The sequence below is a fragment of the Rhinopithecus bieti genome, unplaced genomic scaffold, assembly GCF_001698545.2.
Source record: "Rhinopithecus bieti isolate Rb0 unplaced genomic scaffold, ASM169854v2 scaffold_21412, whole genome shotgun sequence".
Classification (NCBI taxonomy): domain Eukaryota; kingdom Metazoa; phylum Chordata; class Mammalia; order Primates; family Cercopithecidae; genus Rhinopithecus; species Rhinopithecus bieti.
The window spans coordinates 877,907-894,997 of record NW_016811643.1 but is presented as its reverse complement, the minus strand read 5'-3'; the positions used below and the strand labels follow the sequence as shown (position 1 = coordinate 894,997).

General features: G+C 36.4%; 1 protein-coding gene across 1 annotated transcript in view; it reads right to left on the bottom strand.

Annotated features, from left to right (window-relative positions):
- Positions 1–17,091, bottom strand: part of FCHSD2 (FCH and double SH3 domains 2) — a 320,741-nt gene that overhangs the window by 152,164 nt on the left and 151,486 nt on the right. The window contains exons 5-9 of the mRNA XM_017894322.1: positions 14,552–14,695; positions 13,571–13,595; positions 6,031–6,164; positions 2,399–2,453; positions 1,422–1,550 (exon numbers count right to left, since the gene is read on the bottom strand). Of these exons, the coding sequence (XP_017749811.1) occupies positions 1,422–1,550; positions 2,399–2,453; positions 6,031–6,164; positions 13,571–13,595; positions 14,552–14,695 (487 nt within the window). The remainder of the gene's footprint in view (positions 1–1,421; positions 1,551–2,398; positions 2,454–6,030; positions 6,165–13,570; positions 13,596–14,551; positions 14,696–17,091) is intronic.

The following is a 17,091-nucleotide window of genomic DNA, read 5'->3' as shown; positions in this document are numbered from 1 at the left end:
CTGGCTACATCCCCATTCACAATTGCTGATGTATAAATTAAGCAATTCAACTACAGCAATGTGTGTATTTGTCAGTCATTAAGAACAATACATTTGAGGGGGATGGGTTGAAAATAAAAGAAAAAACAAAATGACAAAATGTCTGAGTTTTGGGAAAACAGGAAAGAATGACAGATACAACCCAAAGCAGAGCTTCTCTGCCAGCAACAAGGGAGAAACCTGGCAACAGATTAAAAGGTTTCCTTTTCCTCTACCCTCTTCTCTTTACTTCAGTGAAAGTTAAAGACACATCATAGGTGGTATAAACAGGGAAAGGCTAGATCAAGTTTGGGTATACAAACTGTAATCTAATCTATCTGCATTTCAGAGTAATACCCAGAGGACATCTTCAGATAGCTACTGAACATATTCTTTTGTTTGTCCCATACGCAGCTCAAAATCATCAAATAGTAATGTGCAATTTACCTATAAATTCAGGATAAACTTAATGAAATTTTTTAAAAATCTAAGTTTTTTAGAAATAAAAAATAGCCAAGCAGGCTCACACCTGTAATCCCAGCATTTTGGGAAGCTTAGGAGGGAGGATTACTTGAAGCCAGTTTGACGCCAGCCTGGCCAACATAGCAAGACTCTTGTTTCTAAAAATAAAAAAAAGAAGCCAGGCATGGTAGCATGCGCCCGGATCCCAGCTACTCAGGAGGATGAGGTGGGAGGATCTCTTGAGCCTAGGGGTTCAAGGCTGCAGTGAGCCGTGATCATCACTGCACTCCAGTCTGGACAACAGAGTGAGACCCTGTCTCCAAAAAATTAAAATTTAAAAAAGCTTCATAATTATCATTAGACATAGTTGTGGCCAAAATTCTAGTTAATAAAACTTCGGGCTAAGAGATACACTATAAAATACATTTTAAAAGAAATATTCTTTTGCATAAAACTTTTCTTACAAACATTTTTCAAAAAATATAGATACAATCTAACAAAAATTATGCTAAAATATCAGTCTTTCTCTGATGATTCAGAAGATACCTGAAGATTCTGCCTAGCTTCAATAATTTATTGAAACCATGACATGAGTCTTATAAAATAGCTCAGAAGTATTTTCCCAGTTTGAGTTATTATTTTATTTCTTATATCACTCTTGTATCTTCTATATCAATAACCACTAAATAACAAATGTTTGCCGCACCTAGGGAGTATTATAATCCTTTACTGTGACTTGTCTGTAAACATTTTCTGAACTAAAAATTAATTCTAAATTATCTGAAACAGATGCTATCCAAACAATAACAAGTATATTCCAAAGAGATGCAACATAGCCTGGTTACTCTTCTATAGATTCAATCCCATAAACCCAACATCCAACTCGAGTTGTTTTTGTTTTTAATGAAGTAAAATTACCATAGATACGAAAGCTGTATTACCTTCATAATGTTAACTAAATCTGTTTGATAGTAGCGATCCTGATGTGCATTTGCTGCCGCTAGGGTAAGAAGATAATCATTCCTTGCGTGGGTAGCTTTGGAATTACACTCAGATCGCCGGGCTTTTAACTAAAACATAGCAAAAAATAATAATAATAATAACAATCAGTGCAAACTGATATTGTACTGCAAAACACAGGAATCCTACTCTTAGTTTGCAATTAATGGCTCCCCAACAAGAATAAAGGTAACTATGTGTGGAAAACATTTATACGTATATAAAAATTATTCATCACTACTGAGGAATGAAACAGTGACTAGAACTGTTATACAGGGTATGAACAATTTCAAATATTTGCTTAACATACTTCTAAAGCTTTGTAAATAACTTAAAAATATTTTGACCATTTTATTCAAATGAGTAAATAAAGGTTCTGAAATTAAGTACCTTATCTTCAAAGGTATGGGTAAATCTAGTGGAGTTAGAAAATAGTTTTTTAAAAATCAGCACTCCTAACGTGCCAGATGAACTGTATGCTAGTTTGAAGCCACAGCCAGGTCTCTAAGCTTACTTAATCAGGCATTCTACAATGTGAAGCTTTCGAAGGAAAAACTCACTCACATCTGGCCCAGAATACCACTCAAGGGTCTAAATCTAAATGAAATAGATTTTGTAGAGCTTTCCAAAGCTCCCGGGTTAAGTTTCTTGGACTAAGAGCTAAAGACAACAGGCTACCTAAGCAGGTAAGGTATAGAAACTTATCCCTAATGCAGTCTTGAAAAGCAAGTGTGTCCAAGGTGTTGACAACTGGGTGAAAAACCCCCATGAACTGGGAGGGAAAGTTCCTCCCTGAGTCAGTGACTTTAAAATGTTTCTCTAAGGTAGAAACAATCCACCTCCACCCTCAAAGATCCAATCCTCTGTTTTACAAGCTAAGAGGTTTCTCAGTTGTGAAATATACTTACTGAAAACTTACCTTTACACTTGCCTTCTGTAAACTGATTCTTGATTGAAAAAGACTAAGTTTAGATCTATAATAAAAATAGAAAAGTGTGTTTAATAAAATCATCTAATTATATCACAATAAAATTATTAAAATTATTAAATTTTAAAAATAACTTTTTTGAAGATACTGTTCTAAAAAAGAATGAAAAATGGAAAACCAAGAGTAATGATTATTTTTCCTTTATTTTACTACAGGAAGAATTTAATATTATGGTAAAACAGGAAATATTGGGATTAATATAAGAAAAATATCCAGAATGACCCCCCCAAAAAAAACTTGACCAAAAAAAAACCATCAAAATATATTGTTGTCTCCTAATAAACAAAAGCCATCAAACTATAGACTATTCTCTCAGTACCATACAACTTCACACACTTTAGTTCCTGCAAAGGTTAGAGAGACCCAGGGACAACCAACCTAGGGACGCAAGCATCAGTAAACTTTCGGGGCTGTGTGTGAAAGACTCTAACAAGACCAGGAATGCAATAATCCAATCAACAGGCTCTATGAAGTCCTTACTTCTATTATTTCCCCCATTAAAAGTACTTCTTGTTTGGGTACCTGCCTGTGTGCCTCCTCTGCTCTAAGGGGTATTCTGAACTTACTGAGAAAGTCTGGGACTCTCTGCCCTGTATGATGTAATCTTCTCCCACTCTTGTCTTCTTATCTACCTTGATCCTTTTTCAGTTTGGGAGAATAACTATAATCTAACAATCAGTAGTACAAACATGTTGATTTTACCCAAACAGCTAGAGAAAACCATATGAAGAAAGTCAACAGACAAATGCTAGGGAACAAGCAACACTCCCAGGACCAGTGATTTTTTTTTTAAAGCTGCATGTTTGTCTTGACTTCAGTGTCACGGTGATTTCCATGGGAGAATTCAATACATGTGCTGGCAGCTGTGCCTCATGAAGTAAAGTTGCTGGCCAGTTTGGGACTGGATGATGGAGCAATTAGTCTTTGCAAAGCCAGTGTGAAGAGGATAGGAAAAGCAGTCCCTTATTTTTCTAACAAGAGAAAACATTCAGGGTTGAACACATATGCAGCCCAACTACTTCCCCACTATTAAAAAAATTGAGTTTAAAAGATCCTTGTTATTTTTTACCTTGTCATAGTCATATTTCATAATTATTTTTTTATTAATCATATTCCTGTTCATTTTATCTAGAAAAGTAAAGGCCACAAACTCAAATCTCTGAGAAAGCCTTTTCAGAATAAGACTGTGTTTGGAGATATTCCCAGTTCTCCTTTTTTCAGTCATTATCCAAATAGGCTGAGTTGCATGTAGAGCTTCCAATATAAGGTTTTAAGTTTCTGACTTCTGCTTTATTTCCTAATCCTAATATACTTCTTGTGCAGTATTAAGGTAGGTATTAGTGATAGATAGAATAAGACAGTACCTGTTCTCAAAGACTGCAATCTAGAAAAAATAAGGCAGGATTTTTACACCCAAACACTACACAAATAATGAACTATACTGTGTGCTACTCTTTACCACCTACCCTTCAAAATTTATGTCCCTTGGGGTTCCAAATTCAACTTCTCATCTATTCTATACACAATTTTCTTCTTGTAACTACCATCTGATAGGCAACTGACCCTCAAAGCAAGATCCTGAGGCCCAAATTCTCATTTAAGTGCCAGATATTTGACTACCTTCCAAACATATTCACCCCAGTGTTTCCCACGCTCTTCAGAATAAACATATCCAAAATGAAATTCATCACCTCCTTCAAATTGTATCCCTCTTCCTTATATGGTCTCTCCTAACGTGTGCATCTCCACACCATCTGTCAAATCATCTATCAAAACTATAGGTAGTACAGTTTAACTTCCCCTTCCTGATCTTCCTCCTCAACTCTACTTAGAAAATTTATACTCATTCCTCAAGATTCTATCCAAACATCACCTCTTCTATAAAGCTTTCCTTTATCATTCGGCAAAATTAACCTCTATATTTTCTATGCTTTCCTAAGAGTGTTTTCACATTACTACTGCAAATAAGTTATTAGTTAATATTAAGTGACTTTAGGCACTTAATTTCTTTTAGTTTCTAATTCTAGGCCTTAAACTCCTTGAGGGCACAAAGCTTACCTTACTCATCTCTGTACTCACCGTACCCAATATAAAGTATTCAACGAAGAGTGAATAAATGAAGATAAAGAGGCATTCCTTACTCTACAGTTGAAAAGTTAACATTAGTGTGTCTAGCTTGCTGTATCCCCTCCGAATTTGGGTCATGTTAGAAGGCAATTCCTTGTGATCAGCTCTATGAACTAGACCCTATCAAATCCCCACTTCTCAGCAACAGCCCTCCACTGTGCTCATGTTCATCCTCTGGGCTGTGGCTAAATTAGGTGTTTATACATTCTTTACAAATCTGTCAATTCTCTGTTCTAGGATCTCTGAAAGTTTAAGAAAACAAGTTTCTAAAAATGACTATATTCCCATTCCAAAACAACAGTATATTCCCAATGGAGATCTAATATAAAAACTTCAGGTCTTATTGAGAAGATGGGTTCATTGATTCTATACAAGTACAGGAAATATTTGTATGTTCAAAGAATAAAACAATAAATACAGTAAAATAAACTAGGGAAATATTAAATGTGCTTTCCTATAACATCAAGTCCTTCATGTATACTCACTTACTAGCCCTTGATAAACCGGGGAGCCCCTGAATTTTCACAAGTTGCTTATAAGCTTGCTTACATTTCTTGTGGATACAAACCGTATTAGAAAAACACCCCCTTCCTTGCTGGTCTGTTTGTACAAGTGTTCAAAGACTTTCTGAGTTTATGACTAGGAGTTCAGACTCCTAGATTTTGCATCAGTCAGCACACTGAACCAGAGTCTCAGCTCTCCTTCTCACAGACCTCTTCAGAGTCCAGTTCTATAACATGCTTTTTCTCATCAACATTTTATCTTGCCTTAAATTGTCATTGCAAAAATCTCTATTACACTGCTTGCTTTATATCACCTTCTATTACCAGTTGCCAGTTCTTTTCCTACTTATTCTTTAAAAAAAAGGTCTTACAATTCATATACATTGAAAGGGAAATTCATACAATTGCTAAAGCATACATGAAAAATTATGTATATATACACTAGATTTTTGTGTAAAAGAAAAAACAGTGCCTGAGGCAGGGTTTCTACATGGAAGTCAGTGCTCTTGTTCACTTGATGTGTTCATGGACCTTCAGTGGAATCTTGAGGATCACAGGGATTTCCAACCACAACTGATTGAGAGTCCAGCATGAGTAAAATGAGGCTCTTAAACCCTGATATTCAGACACCACAGCAGTGACTTTAGGCTTTTGATAAGCTTTCAAGTCTGTAAATACAATGTTCATTTACCTTCTTTTTCAAAATTCAATTTAATGTGAAAACTGACTAATCTAATATTCCCATTTTGCTATATTAATTCAGATAAAATCAGCCAATTAAAAAAGTGACCTAAAGTATATAACATATGTAGGTCAAATGAAACCACCACTACCTGAGAATAGGTCCATGCTCACTACTAATAGAGAACAAACTATTAGCAACAATAACATTTATTTGCATAATTGTTTTCTCAGAAATGTTAAAACACATACTTTGCCTCGATGTCAGCTTTCTCTCGCACTGCATGAGCCATCTGTTCAGTCTCAAAGTATTTCTTTTTGCCTTTAGCTAAATCTTTCACTGTCTCTTGTAATTCAGTTTGGATCTTTGTCAACTGGTCCACACACTGTAAAATACAAAAGTACAATCATTATGATTTTAGTTTTCAGGCTTACAGAAAATGGCTTCATCCTAAGGACTATACACTATGCCTTCAGGATGGAAACCCAGGAGAAAAGTCAGTACTTTCAGTGTCCTTCAAGTTGCAAATTAAAATCCTGTGATTTAAAATCCTGGTATTTCCATCTCAAGTACTACACATCAAACAGTGTCACAGTTTGCCTAACAACCATACATTGAGAAATAACCCGAGTGCTGCTGATGACTGACATTAAGGTAAGACATGGAAGAGCAACTACGAAAAATGTTCTTACTGTTGGAGATACCATGATAATAAAAGCAAAAGAATAAGGCAATTCTGTATTTCCCCATCATCTTAATAAAGTCTCTATGTTTGGGTAACTGATAGTGCAAGGGGTACTGAAGAATTCCCCCCTTAGACAAGAGGGAGTGACACCTGAGTAGTCTGACTTGATAAGTCCAAGGTGAACAAGAGAAGCAGGAAACCTGGGTACCACATAACAATTATTACTCAAAACCATCCCCTGCCCAACTCCTTGGATACACATATACATTCGAGGAAAAGGGATGGACATAACAACTAAAACAATGTTTAGTCAATTAACTCTTATAACACATTGGGGCCAAAGCAACACTGCTTCAGGACCCTTCTGAGTATCCAAAGGAGATTGACCCCACTTTGAAACAAGCCACTGAGAAGTTTCACCAGCCTGAGGCCAGCTTAGAGCAGTCACATCTAAAAACTTCTAAGCCTGAAACAGCACTGGCAGAGATTGACAAAAGCTCAGCAAAGCAGGAGGACACACTGGTGAGGGATTATTGTGCAAGGGTGAATAGTGTGGAGGAGGGCAAGGATATCAGAAGAACCAGGATAAACTTAACCATATGACATACAGGCTAGACTTTCCCAGAAACTGTTAGGTGTTAAGAAAGGACTACAGGGGATGAGAGATCTAGAAGATTCCGCATGGACAGATAAAAGCAAAATAACCACTCATATTTATTAAGCACTTAATAAGTGTTAGTCTGTGAAGGAAAAGGTTATTTAAAAAAACACAAAATAAAACAAAACTTTTCCCCTCTGCATGAAACTGGGTCTTTGCTCAACTTTCTAGATCTGTGTTTAAATAGAAACCTGATGAGAAGACACAATGTCAGCTGTGTTATTAGGCAACATTGCTTACAAACCCTGGTAGGCAAACTGCATCAATTTGGGATAAGCTAAAAATTAACTACAAATATCTGATAGAAAAGCCATGGCTTTGGGCTTCTGTGAGTATGGTGTATCTGGACATGTCCCTTACAGGGACCCTGGAAGCTCTGTCTGTAGAGTTGTTGTAAAAAAGTTTTAGTCTCCTTTAGGGGCTAAAGCTGGCCCTGCAAATGTGAGTCTTACTCCCTTGTCCTACACCTGCCACTTGGAGGACCAAACAGAATGACTGGTTGGCTACGTGGACTGAGACATACAATAGTGGGAGAATTAATCCCATTAATGCTAGATGCTTCCCTACTGGCACATTGTGTTCCCTGTACTCTGTCCTTCTCAGTAAACCTCTTATCAGGTGTGGCCTACGACAGCCACGGGAGTCTGAATGCTTATTACTTCTAAAAAGACCCCTTGTGGGCACTGCACAGGTGCTATGTTTCGTACTTTACTGGTATTATCACATTTAGTCCTTGAAACAACTCTATGGAAAAGGTGGTGGTGGTGGTGGTGGTGGTGGTAGTAGTAGTAGTAGTAGTAGTAGTAGTAGTAGTAGTAGTAGTGATCCCATTAAGATGAGAAAATAGACTCAGATGTTAAATAATTTACTCCGAGTCACACGGCAAGGATGTGATACCATTTACCATGCAACCCATTAAAGTGTGTACCCTAGTTCTGTGATGACCATGTTTTAAAGGTCTCTTATAGACACAGTTTATCTTAAAAGTAAGCTTTAAAAAAATTGACATATAGTTCACATACAACAAAATTCACCTTTTTAAAGTATACAATTTAGTGGTGACAAGGTTGTTCAACCATCACTCTCCTTGAATTTCAAAACATTTTCTTACCCCCAAAAGAAACTCTGTATCCATTAGCTGTCAACTCCTCATTTCTCCCCACCTCCAACAACAATTAATCTACTTTTTGTCTCTACGGAGTTCCTATTTGGGATATTTAGTACAAATGGAATCAGATAATATGTGGCCTTATGTGTCTCACTTCTTTCACTTACAAAACATTTTTAGGGTTCATTCAAGTTGTAGCAGGTATCAGTACTTCATTCCTTTTTATCACTGAATAGTATTTTGTTACTTACTAAGAGTAAGCTTTTATCTTGCAGAAAGAAAAGTTGTCTTTCCCCCTAAATTGTAATAGTACTTATCAAATACAAAGCTTTTGTTTAATAAATGATATGATGACAACCTGACACTCTCATAAAGAAGTGCTGAACATCCTAATAATGCTGTATTTGCAGGTGTGAAGAGCTAAAAGCAGGCTTCATGGCTACAATTCGATATTAAGAACCAAAAACTGGGCCAGGTGCGGTGACTTACACCTGTAATCTTAGCACTTTGGGAGGCTGAGAAAGTGAGATATCTTGAGCCCTGGAGTTTGAAACAACATAGTGAAACCTCATCTCTACAAAAAAAAGTACAAAAATTAGCCAGGTGTGGTGGCAAGCACATGTAGTCCCAACTACTTGGGAGGCTGGAGTGGAAGGATCACTTGAGCCCAGGAAATTGAGGCTGCAGGGAGCCGTGTTCATGCCACCACACTCTAGCATGGGTGACAGAGCAGAGAAAAATTCTGTCTCAAAAAAAAAAAAAAAAAAAAAGAAGTTAAAAGTATAGTCTCTGAGTATGACACAGACACAATAATAAACTTGCTAATATCTTGAATATAAGAATAAAAATAAAAGTAACCTGGGCCAACACATTGAAATCCTATACATGATTAGGTTCTCTAACCCAGTAATAATGCCTGGAAATTTATCCTAAGAAAAAAATATAAAAAGTTAATTTTTACTGTAGACTTAAGGTTAATGTCCAAAACCAGACGTAAGATTAAATAAAGCAGAATGGAAAAATTCACAAAATAATAAAAAATAATAAACATAAAGGTTATGTAGAAACATGAACAATTAGGAAACTGAGAGAATGAAGATAAAAGGAGTAAGAAAATTAAGTAGTCTACGATGGTGAAGGCATTTACATGTATTTTTCTATAAACTTGTTTCAATATTAAGCTTTGTTTTAAAAGCATTGTATAGGATTTGGAATTAGGAAGTAGTAGTATATTCAAGTTCCCACTCTGTTATTTACTACCTAAGTCTCTTTAATATTTTTAGCTTTAATTTTATCATTTGTAAAATAATAATACTTAAATACTATCAGGGTTATATAAAAATCAAATGAGACTATAATGGATATAGTAGCAGTCTGCAAACTCTAAAGTGTTACACAAATGTGAACCACAATATTTCAAGGAAGGTAAGTAAACTCTAGTATAAATGAGAAAGATACGGACAAAAGTATGGTTAAGTAAACATAAGAATAGCAAAAAGCCTTAAGTTATTGTGGCTCTTGTTCTAATTTTTAAGCAAATGTCAACATACAGAAAATAATTTTGAAAAATGTAATAATTCTCATAATCCTCATTATAAACTGGGGCTCTTCAGAATTGTCATATAACTGTGTTTATCCTTCAAGTATTATAAAATAGCCAAATTAGAGAAAATCTTAAAAAGAACATGAACTTTAAAATGTTACAGAGGAAGAATTTTAAGTCAGATTGGTTCTGATCATGACAGAACAACTTGGATAGACTACCTTTCTCCAGTCTGGAAAGTGTAAAAGTTGGACAGAATGTGTTTTTTAAAAACTGCCAGCATTAAAGACCACAACCATACACTGGACTTAAAGGACTAAGACACATGGGAGAAGAGGAATACACCAAGGTAAGTCTTAAATTCAACTTGGCTTTTTTCTCAGGGTATTTGTTGAATCACGGTATAAAGAAACAAGACAGAAACAGAAAGTGGCATTCTTACTAGACTGGGGAGACAGAGGTTGGAGTTTAGGGACACCAAAAGAACAGGAACTTGAGAGGTAAGGGTCTAGAAAGAGGGGTACTGCAGAAAAGCAAGTCCAAAAGTCTGTATGCAGTTTCCCCTCTGGTTAACAGACAACTTCTAAAAAGCAGGTGTTGGGTGAAATGCCAAGAAATCCAGTGGAGAACAGTAGCCGAGAGGCTAAAGAGTGAGCAGAGATCAGAGCATCAGAGCAGCTACATGACACTGAGAAGACAAAGGTTAGAGTTCAAGTCCTGTCAAAGTAGAAGGGTCTCAGTAAGCAACCTATACTTTCAGTTAAAACTCTAGGAGTAAGTGAAACAGAATAGCCCTAAAAAGCCTAAAACCAGAGATCCTAACAGAACCAAGGTGATCTAATAGCATTCTATCTGCCTGCCAGAAGAAAGCTTAACCCTCTTTGGAAATAACATCTTCCAGAGCCTCCACAATTTTTATCCACAATATCCAACATCGTGAGTTATAATCAAACAGAAGATCCAAATAACCAAAATCAAGAAAACTGCAGGCAGTTAAAAGAGACCTACAGGCAATTAAGATAGTGAAATTATACAACAGAGATTAGTAGTAACATGTTTAAGAGGATAAAGGAAAAACATGGAGAACTGTACCAGAAACATGGAATGTATTATTTAAAAGTCAAATAAAATCCTGGAACTGAAAAGTACATTAAGATTCCAAAAGATGAAGTTTTCTGTTTTGTTTTGAGAAAGGGTCTCCCTCTGTCACCCAAGCTGGAGTGCAGTGGCACGATCTCGACTTACTGTAATCTCTACCTCCTGGGCTTAAGTGATCCTCCTGCCTCAACCTCCCAAGTAGCTGGGACTACAGGCATAAACCACCACACCTGGCTAATTTTTGCATTTTTTGTAGAGACAGGATTTCACCTTGTTGGCCAGGCTAATCTTGAACTGAAATGATCCTCCCACCTCAGCGTCTCAAAGTGCTGAAATTACAGGTGTGAGCCACCACTCTCGTCCCCAAAAGATGAGTTTTTAAAGCAGATTCAAAATAGTAGAACAGTATATTAACAAACTTGTTAAATATTCAGATTGAAGTACACAGAGAAAAAAGGGTGGAAAACAGAAAATGCTAAAAAAGGAGAAAAGACATATGAACAGAGGCAAAAGGTCTAACAGCCAAAAAGTCATAAATGGGAGTTAAATAGAATTATCTTGCTAGAAGATTTTTATATTGTTCATGAGGTGGTAAAATACTAATTCAAGGTAGACTGTAATAAGTTAATTTGGACCAGGCGAGGTGGCTCATGTCTGTAAAACCCGCACTTTGGGAGGCTGAGGTGGGCAGATCACATGAGGTCAGGAGTTCAGGACCAGCCTGGCCAACGTGGTGAAACCCTGTCTCTACTAAAACACAATAAAATTAGCCAGGCGTGGTGGCACACGCCTGTAATCCCAACCACTCAGGAGACTGGGGTGGGAGGATCACCTGAGCCTGAGAGGCAGAGGCTGCAGTCAGTGAGATCACGCCACTGCACTCTAGCCTGGGTGACAAGGTGAGACTCCATCTCAAAAAAAAAAAGTTAATTTGGAATAAGGTTTGGGGAATAGTAAAATTAATGATTCAAGGTAATGTAATAAGTTAGGGAGGCATATTAGATTCTCTAAGGTAATTACTAAAAGAATATAGGATTTAAAAAGTAAGAAGCTAATAGTGGAGGGAAAAATTGATATTAAAGAATATTAGATTGCTTAATATCATTAACCATCAGTGAAATATAGATCAAAGCCACAGTAAAATATTAATTACCTCACACCTGTTAGGAGGCTATTTTTTTAAAAAAAGATAACAAATGTTGGCAAGGCTGTAGAGAAATTGGAGCCCTTGTGCACTGTTGGTGGGCATGCCAAATGATGCAGGTGCTATGCAAAACAACTCTGGTCATTCGGGAAAATGAAAAATCTGGGATTGCTACCTTTAAGATTTATAAATCTGGCACATTGGGGGTTACCATGTGGAGAGAGTTGTTAGTGAGTAAAGCCGTTCAGAAAAGCAGAGCTAATGGATGGAAAGAAAGTCTGAATTCTAATACCATCATTTGAACCCCTAGATCCATCCATGCTTGAAGTCCTTCAATTTTCAGTTATACAAGCAGATACATTCCATTCTTGGCTTAAAGCAGTTTGAAGGAGGTTTCTGTCATTTGCTATCTCAGAGTGACAGGTATACCCAATATGTACTGAATATTTAACAATTGTTTAGATATAACATAAATAGATTATCAGCTATAATATAAAACAAGTTAATTCACAGACATGAGCATTTGTTGAATCTTACCAAAGATTTTTTTTTTCTTTTTTTTTAGACAGAGTCTCACTGTCGCCCAGGCTGGAGTGCAGTGGCATAATCTCTGCTCACTGCAACCTCCACCTCCCGGGTTCAAGCAATTCTCCAGTCTCAGCCTCCCAAGTAGCTGGGACTACAGGCACATGCCACCATGCCTAGCTAATTTTTGTATTTTTAGTAGAGATGGGGTTTCACCATATTGGTCAGGCTGGTCTTGAATTCCTGACCTCAGGTGATCCACCCGGCTTGGCCATCCAAAGTGCTGGGATTACAGGTGTGAGCCACTGCACCCGGCCTTACCAAACATTCTTTGCCTAGGAATGTCACTAAATTCAAGTCTAAGACTACTTCATCAATGGAAGAGAAAAGAACCAGAGGTAGTTAAACTCTCGGAATATTCTGATACTGAGTGAGGTGGAACTTTCCAGTAATTCAATTAAAAGTGATGAATGCGCCAGAAATTTGAAATGCAGTATTTCCTCCTGGTTGGGAAGTTATACTAGTATTAATTCTCTGCTCCTACCTTCCACCCACTTTCTGCACAATCACACACACACTCACACACACACACACACACACACACACACAACTTTCTTCCAATTCAAAATCACTGGCCAGTGACCACATAGGTTACTCACTATGTTTGTCTTGAAAGATATATTTTTTGGCAAAGATAAAACACAGGCATTCTTATACAAATACATTAACTGACTAATATTAGGTGAGTGCTCTAAAGAAATTAACGTTTTACATAAAGACACATACACATTTAACATACTGATTTCAAGCCACTAGAATCATCTTTGGCAAATGGAAAATTGAGGGGTTTTTGGTGGGAAAGGTGTTTGTAAAAATGTTCTGAAAATCCAAATTACAATTAGAATCAAAACACTGGATGGCTTCTAAAATATTATTTCCCTAAATAATTACTTTAATATTTTCTTTCTTTTACTTTAATATTTTCTAAAGTATTAATACTTCCACAAAATTTTAATTACTTATTAGGTACAATGATAATCTCAATTTTTGTAACTCTATTTCCAAAAGAACGCAATTCAATCACCTATTTTCAACAGCCAACTTTTCTAAAAAGTCACATTAAGCAATGCCATTTTCCTATGAATGTTTTATTTCTGTGTAATAAAATACATCCATCTGAAAACATTTACTCATGTGTAACCCATATAAAGTTTAGAGTCCAACAGGGTTTTTAAAATAAGTTTTTTATATTTAGTCAAAATGTGTCAATTTCCTTTAATTATACAAAATGGGTCAAGTTGAAAGTAAGACAAATTAGCCTGGCGCGGTGGCTCAAGCCTGTAATTCCAGCACTTTGGGAGGCCGAGACGGGCGGATCACGAGGTCAGGAGATTGAGACCATCCTGGCTAATACGGTGAAACCCCGTCTCTACTAAAAAATACAAAAAACTAGCCGGGCGAGGTGGCAGGTGCCTGTAGTCCCAGCTACTCGGGAGGCTGAGGCAGGAGAATGGCGTAAACCCGGGAGGCGGAGCTTGCAGTGAGCTGAGATCTGGCCACTGCACTCCAGCCTGGGCGACAGAGCGAGACTCCGTCTCAAAAAAAAAAAAAAAAAAAAAAAAAAAAAAAAAAAAGAAAGACAAATTAATGTAAACTTTTTTGAACAATCAGTGGGATTAATAACCTTGTAACTATTCTAATATACACCAAACTATACCAATATTGTGAAACTAAGTAGATCTATGTACATGAATTATGCTGAAAAGGGGTATTTCTAAAAAATATTTACTGAGCTTCTTGAACGTTCACGGATTTGAATTACACTCACTTTTAGCAGTTAATAAAACAGTACTTAATGAGAACATGTTGAAATCAGAAAATCCTAGTAAAATGTCAACCAGAAACATACAGGACCATATAAAGTTTTGAATAAGATTTAGCATAATCTTACAGATTACAAATGTAGCACTGAGATATTAAAATGCATATAAGAGCAGAAATAAAACAATACCCTTTTAGTTGCTGTTCTTTTAAGCTTCTCACTGTCCTTGCAGGCTCAGAAATGAAGTTTTTATAGTTTTCACATATATTCATCCGAGACTGGGCTACTTGCATTGTTCCCTCGAGAAAAGATTTCCAAACGGGATACATGCTCCTAAATTCAAAGAGGGATAGAAAAGCATTAGGCAGGGAACAGTAAGAAAAAGTTGGCTAACCTTTTGCTCACAGGGTAGCACTGACAGAACACATGAATGTCTTCTTTAATGTATTTATACTGGCTTATAGGCAATATTTCAGCACACATAAGAAGCAACATGGCATATACTCTATTCCTCTTATTGCTCAGCAATAGGGAGTTTTGATTCATTAGCTATTCTTGACAATGGAGTAAAGTGCTACAAGAATTACAAAGCTCACGCTATAAAAATCAGTGAATATTTCAGACTCTCCAAGTCTTTTGCTGTCACAAGGTCATAATTATGAATATGAATTCATAATTATGAATAATGAATATACTTCATTAAAGTATTTTCCTAATTTTACTAATAAGGTAACTGAGGCCCAGAGAGATTTTAAAGTATCACTTTAGGTCACATGAGAGGAAGGTGGCACTACTGAGATACAAGACGAAGACTGGGTACCTCTATATATAGTATATTGTCTTTCAACGACATCATATTACTCAAAACTGATGCGGCTGGAAAAATATATCATGAACAACTGTTTATGTGCATGCAAAGTCTATTCTGTCTGACAAAATAAATCTATAATATTGTTTGCTCTATATCTGTCTTCCTGTTATAACAATGCTTAGCATCACACTGTGCTTTGGATTCATTCTAAGCAAGTCCCATCTCCTTTGCTTGATAAATGTGCTCAGCAATCTCAGTCAAGTCAAGGAATTATTAATCCTTTGCTTTTTCTAGCCAATTTCCTCTTCAACCTTCTTTCCTACTTGCTAAATGCTTTAGTCAATTCTAGCATGCTCCTACACTATTTATAAACACAATCGATAACTTATAACAATGGTAGTGCTTTATTTTTTAAAATGAGTCCTTAAAGTGAAATTTTGATATATTATAATATTCCTCTCCTGAGATTTCCCTTTTGTGGGAAATCCATACAGATTTTCAACCACAGCAACATGTGGGACCACATGCTATACAGAATGCTCACTGTGGTCAACAGATGACAGTGTAAAAGAAAAGGAAAAACTGCCTGAGTCCCTATCTTATTTAGAAGTAAAGAAAAAAACTTGATAAACTATGGTTTTCAACCACGGAGTCTTACAAATTAGTTCAAATTAGTTCATGTAACGTACCAGATGAATCAGTTTAGATGGAAATAGTCATTATTTAGGCAGAGGTGTATCACTATCCCTTCGGAAAGATTCAGTGTGTTGCACCAGCAAAAACTGTCAGCATAAAAGCACTGATGAAGTTAAGAACAGCAACACGAACGCCCTCCATGGCCTCACTGCATGACAACCAATGGAACTTGCAATGTAAACTCACCACAGGCTCTCCCTTCTAAGCAGTTCCAACAATTGATTTACTTGAAGAATACACTGAGAGAAAAATTCAGTACTATGATTTATAGCTACTAATTTATACTTAAAATATATTTTAAAATAATGAAGAAAAAGAAAAAGAACTATTATGAATTGTGATAGGAAGAAAGACAGGAAGGGAGAGACCCTTCATCCATGTTCTTCTCTCAGTGTTAACACCCTCTTCTCTTTATCCCTTCTCCTAGGTAATAGCTGTTTGCCCTTCCAATCTCAGTTTAAATGTAAATTCCTTTGGGAAGTCTTTCATGATCACCACCCAGCCAACCCCCAAACTTAATCAAGTTACTCTTTGTCATTTGTTCACGGCTCCAGCACTTTTCTTTCAATTATAAATATTTTAACGCAATTGTTTATTAACGTCTGTCCCTCTCACTATAGTGAAAGCGCCATGAAGGCAGGAGTGTATGTCTTCCTATTGCATTCCTAGGGTCTAGCAAATAAAGAATGATTACAATAATATGTGTTGAATGAGTAAATAAATGAATGGATGAATGTATTAACTATGAAGACTGTACAATAAAAAGACAAATCCTTTCATTAAAAAGAGTTTAAAAAGAGACCTTTAGAGTTTAGCAGATTTATAGCAGGGAAACATATCCTGAACACTGATATACCATGAAAAGCACAGAATTCAGTCACCAGTCAGAAGACCTAAGTTCAAGTTCTAGTTTTAACAAAATAATCATAAGCAGCACACTTCACTATACTTTCATCCTCAACTGGCAAATGGAGAAATAACAAATATTCCTGCACCACTTACCTCACAGTGTTATTTTAAAAATTAAATGCATTCTCTGCCAGCATGGATTAGAGACTTAAATGTTAGACCTAATACCATAAAAACCCTAGAAGAAAACCTAGGTAGTACCATTCAGGACATAGGCATGGGCAAGGACTTCATGTCTAAAACACCAAAAGCAACGGCAGCAAAAGCAAAAATTGACAAATGGGATCTAATTAAACTAAAGAGCTTCTGCACA